At 40.6% G+C, this 4,034-nt stretch overlaps 1 protein-coding gene across 1 annotated transcript; it reads left to right on the top strand.

Moving 5' to 3' along the window:
- Positions 1-952: 952 nt before the first annotated feature.
- On the top strand, positions 953-1,720 carry LOC129903671 (uncharacterized). Its single transcript, XM_055979215.1, has 2 exons — positions 953-1,034; positions 1,290-1,720. Exons 1-2 carry the CDS (start codon positions 953-955, stop codon positions 1,718-1,720), a joined length of 513 nt encoding a protein of 170 aa, XP_055835190.1.
- The last annotated feature ends 2,314 nt before the right edge of the window (positions 1,721-4,034 follow it).

A 4,034-nucleotide genomic window follows, 5' to 3' on the forward strand; every position in this document is an offset into this window, starting at 1 on the left:
AACCCGGACCTAAAGTTTGAGAGAAGAAACAAACTTCAGGCCAGGTTAGGGCATAGTATGATCCGGCCCTAGTCCCACAGCCTACTACTATATCTCCCGATCTGGTGATTCATCGTACAGGTGAGAATGCCCACAAGATGTTGCATAACCTTAGGTTAATGAACTCCCATAGGGTTGATTACACTGCTTTCTAGTTGTATGGGCCAGAAAAGTAGTGGTGGAGGTCCTATCTTAGATGCATACTCACGGGATCACCGTCGATGTCATGGATTTAGTTCTCCTAGGCTTTCTTGGAGAAGTATGTACCCCGCAGTTTGAGGAAAAGGCTAAGATATGAGTTAACAACACTGTTACAGGGATCAATGACAGTCACATAGTATGAGTCTCAGTCCCATAAGTCATCTAAGCATACCACTGTGATTATGTCGAGAGAGGAGGAGTTGGTGCGTCGATTTGTCAGAGGGTTATCTATTTCTTTGAGGTTGGCTACAGAGAAGATGGTTGTATCAAGTTGTTTATTCTTGTAAAAAGTAAATCATGCCTATACTATTGAGGCTGTATATCGTGAGGCCTACAAAGTTAGCAATAAGAGGTCCCGTTATCAAGACAATTTTAGTAGATGCTAGTCACATGGTAGGGTTTATTTTGTAAAAGGCTATCCATAATAGTATCCACCTAGTAGGCTGGTTCAGGCGGCCTTATAGCTTAACGATGGTAGATTAGCGAATGCCAGTGGTCAAAGCATCTAAACTTCAGGTCAATCTTCTCATGGTCAGACTTCTAGGTATTTAGGTCGAGGTGGTCATTTAGGTTTAATTAGAATATCATAGAGAGGTTTATTTAGAGAGTTGTGCGATCAGTATGATGTGATAAGCCACTTTATCAAGGAGTTTCCTACTATCAGCCATCGCAGATGCTAGAAAGTGTCCTACTATCAGCCATCGCAGACACTATGGTTAACAAGGTCCATAGGATCAATAGATTAAGGGCCCTTGTTCAGCCACCCAGAAAGGGTGGCAGAGGTGATTCTCAGGGTACTAGGGGTGGTCCCCAAGCAGGATGAATCAGTTGTAGAGGTGGACTTAGCCACATGTATACTTTTTCGAGTAGTCCAGAGGTGGAGGCATCGAATTCCATCATCACAAGTATATTCTCCATCTCTCATCTGCCCGCCTATAATTTATTTGATCTGGGGTCTACTTATTCGTATGTGTCTGCTTGTTATGCTACTCGATAGTATGTTTTTTGTAATCCATTAGTTGTGCATATACATGTATCTACCATTGTAGGTTATTCTTTAGTAGTGGATTTAATGTATCAATCCTGTGTGGTGGCCATCTTAGGGGATGATACTAGACCGGACTTGATTGTGTTAGATATGATGGACTTCGACTTGATTCTAGGCATGGATTGGTTGTCTACACATCATACAGTTTTGAATTGCTTCTCCAAGAATGTTACCTTGTGTATACCCAGTATTCCTCAAATATCTAGTCATGTGCCATATGGTGTAATCTTCTTCCTCAGGGCTCAGCAGTTAATAGGAAAGGGTTATCTAGCCAATCTTATTTATGTCTATGAAACTAGTGCTGAAACTCCTTCTGTTCATTCTATTTTGGTGGTTTGGGAGTTTCCTAATATTATTCCCACTAATCTACCTGGTCTTTTTTCTGAGCGTGATATAGATTTTGGTATTGATGTTGAGTTTGGTACACAGTGAGTCTCTTTTCCACCATATCAAATGGTTTCAATTGTGTTTAGGAATGGTACTGCTCTAGGACCTCTTGAGTAAGTGGTTTATCAAGCCCAGCATGTCTCCCTAGGGTGCTCCTATTCTATTCGTGAAGAAGAAAAGGTACCCTGCATATGTGTAATGATTATAGACAATTAAAATGGGTGACCATCAAGAATAGGTATTTGATGTCGTGTGTTGATGATTTATTTTATCAGCTCTTGGGACCAACCATGTTCTCTAAGATATACTTGAGATTGGGGTATCACGAGTTGATAATTAGGGAGGTAAATATCCCTAAGACTACTTTTAGGACTCGATACGTCCACAATCAGTTCCTAGTCATGTCTTTTAGGTTGACTAATGCCCCTATAGTATTCATGGATTCGATCAACCATGTGTTCAGACCCTACTTGGACTCCTTCATTAATGTATTCATTGATGACATCCTAGTATACTCTGGGAGAAGAGAGTAGTATGAGCAGCACCTGAGGATATTACTTCAAACCTTATGAGATTAGAATTTGCATGACAAATTCACTAAGTGTGAATTTTTGCTTGATTCTGTGCCATTCTTGGGTCACGTGGTGTCCAAGGATGGGATTATGGTAGATTCAGCAAAGATAACATTAGTTCATGATTAGGCTAGGCTCACTTCTCCAATTGAGGTTCGATATTTCATTGGGGTTGGCAGATATTACCGATGGTTTGTGCAGGGTCTCTCTTCTATAGAAGCGCCTTTGACCAGATTACCTTAGAAGAATGTTCATTTCTATTGGTTTGACGAGTGTAAGGCAAGCTTTCTGAAGCTCAAGGCCTTGTTGACTTCATCTCCGATTCTTACTCTTCCTGTTGAGGGGCCAGGGATTTATAGCGTATTGTGATGCTTTAGGTGTTTTCTTGGGTTGCATTCTGATATAGTAGGGTAGAGTTATTTCATATGCTTCCAGATAGCTAAAGGTGCATGAGCGTAACTACCCTACGCATGATTTGGAGTTGGAGGTAGAATTCTTTGCATTGAAGATTTGGAGGCATTACTTGTATGGCGCCCATTGTGCGATCTACACTGATCATTATATTCTTTAGTATATCTTCATCTAGAAAGAAGCTTAATTTGAGATAGTGCAGGTGGTTGGAGTTACTGAAGGACTATGATATCTTTATCCTCTATAACCAGGGCAAAGCAAATGTTGTAGCAGATGCTTTGAGCTGGAAGGCAGTGAGTATGGGGAGTTTGGCATTATTATCAGTTGAAGAGTGGCCTTTAGCTTTGGGCATTCAGTTCTTGGCTAACCAGATGGTTCGGTTTGATAGTGTTGTGCTAGGGAGGGTACTTGCGTATGTTGAGATAAGGTCTTCTTTGATGGAACAAATTCGGGCACAACAATTTGATAGCCCATAATTGAGGGTGATTCTTGATAGGTTGCTTAGTGGGGATTCTAAGAAGGTAACCTTAGATTCAGAAAGCATTTTGAGGATTGAGGGTCATATCAATATTTCTAGAGTTGGAGATTTACTCAGACTGATTCTTGAGGAGGTACATTGTTCTACATATTCAATTAATCTTGATGCAATAAAGATGTATCGTGAGCTACAATAGCATTATTGGTGGTGTAGGATGAAGCGGGATATTTCAACTTTTGTATTTAAGTGCTTGAACTATTAGCAGGTTAAGTTCGAGCATTAGAGGCTAGGTGGTTTGACCCAGCGAATACCCATTTCAGAGTGAAAGTGGGAGAGGATAGCTATGGACTTTATAGTGGGTTTACCACATACATCCCAGGGCTTTGATTTTATTTGGGTCATTGTACATCAATTGACCAAATTTGCTCAGTTCTTATCGGTACAAACTGTCTTCACTTCATAGAGGTTGGCTTAGATTTACATTTGAGAGGTTTTCCGATTGTATGGGCTGCCAGTATCTATCATTTTAAACTATAGTACTCAGTTCACCTCTCATTTCTGGAGATCTAATTAGAGAGATTTGGGTATCCAGGTTGAACTTAGCACAACATTCCACCCTAGACAGTTGGTCAATCAAAGAGGACTATCCAAGTTTTGGAGGACATATTACGGGCATGTACTATTAATTTTGGGGATCAGTAGGATCAGTCCTTAGCTTTGGCAGAGTTCGCATATAATAATAGCTACCACTCTAGCATCGAGATAACTTCTTTTGAGGCATTGTATGGAAGGAGATTTCATTCCCCAGTAGGTTGGTTTGATGTTTTTAAGGTTAGGCCTTGGGGCACGGATTTGCTGGGTGATTTGATAGATCAAGTTCATTTGATTTAGGAGAGAC

This window comes from Solanum dulcamara, chromosome 9 (assembly GCF_947179165.1).
Source record: "Solanum dulcamara chromosome 9, daSolDulc1.2, whole genome shotgun sequence".
Classification (NCBI taxonomy): Eukaryota; Viridiplantae; Streptophyta; class Magnoliopsida; order Solanales; family Solanaceae; genus Solanum; species Solanum dulcamara.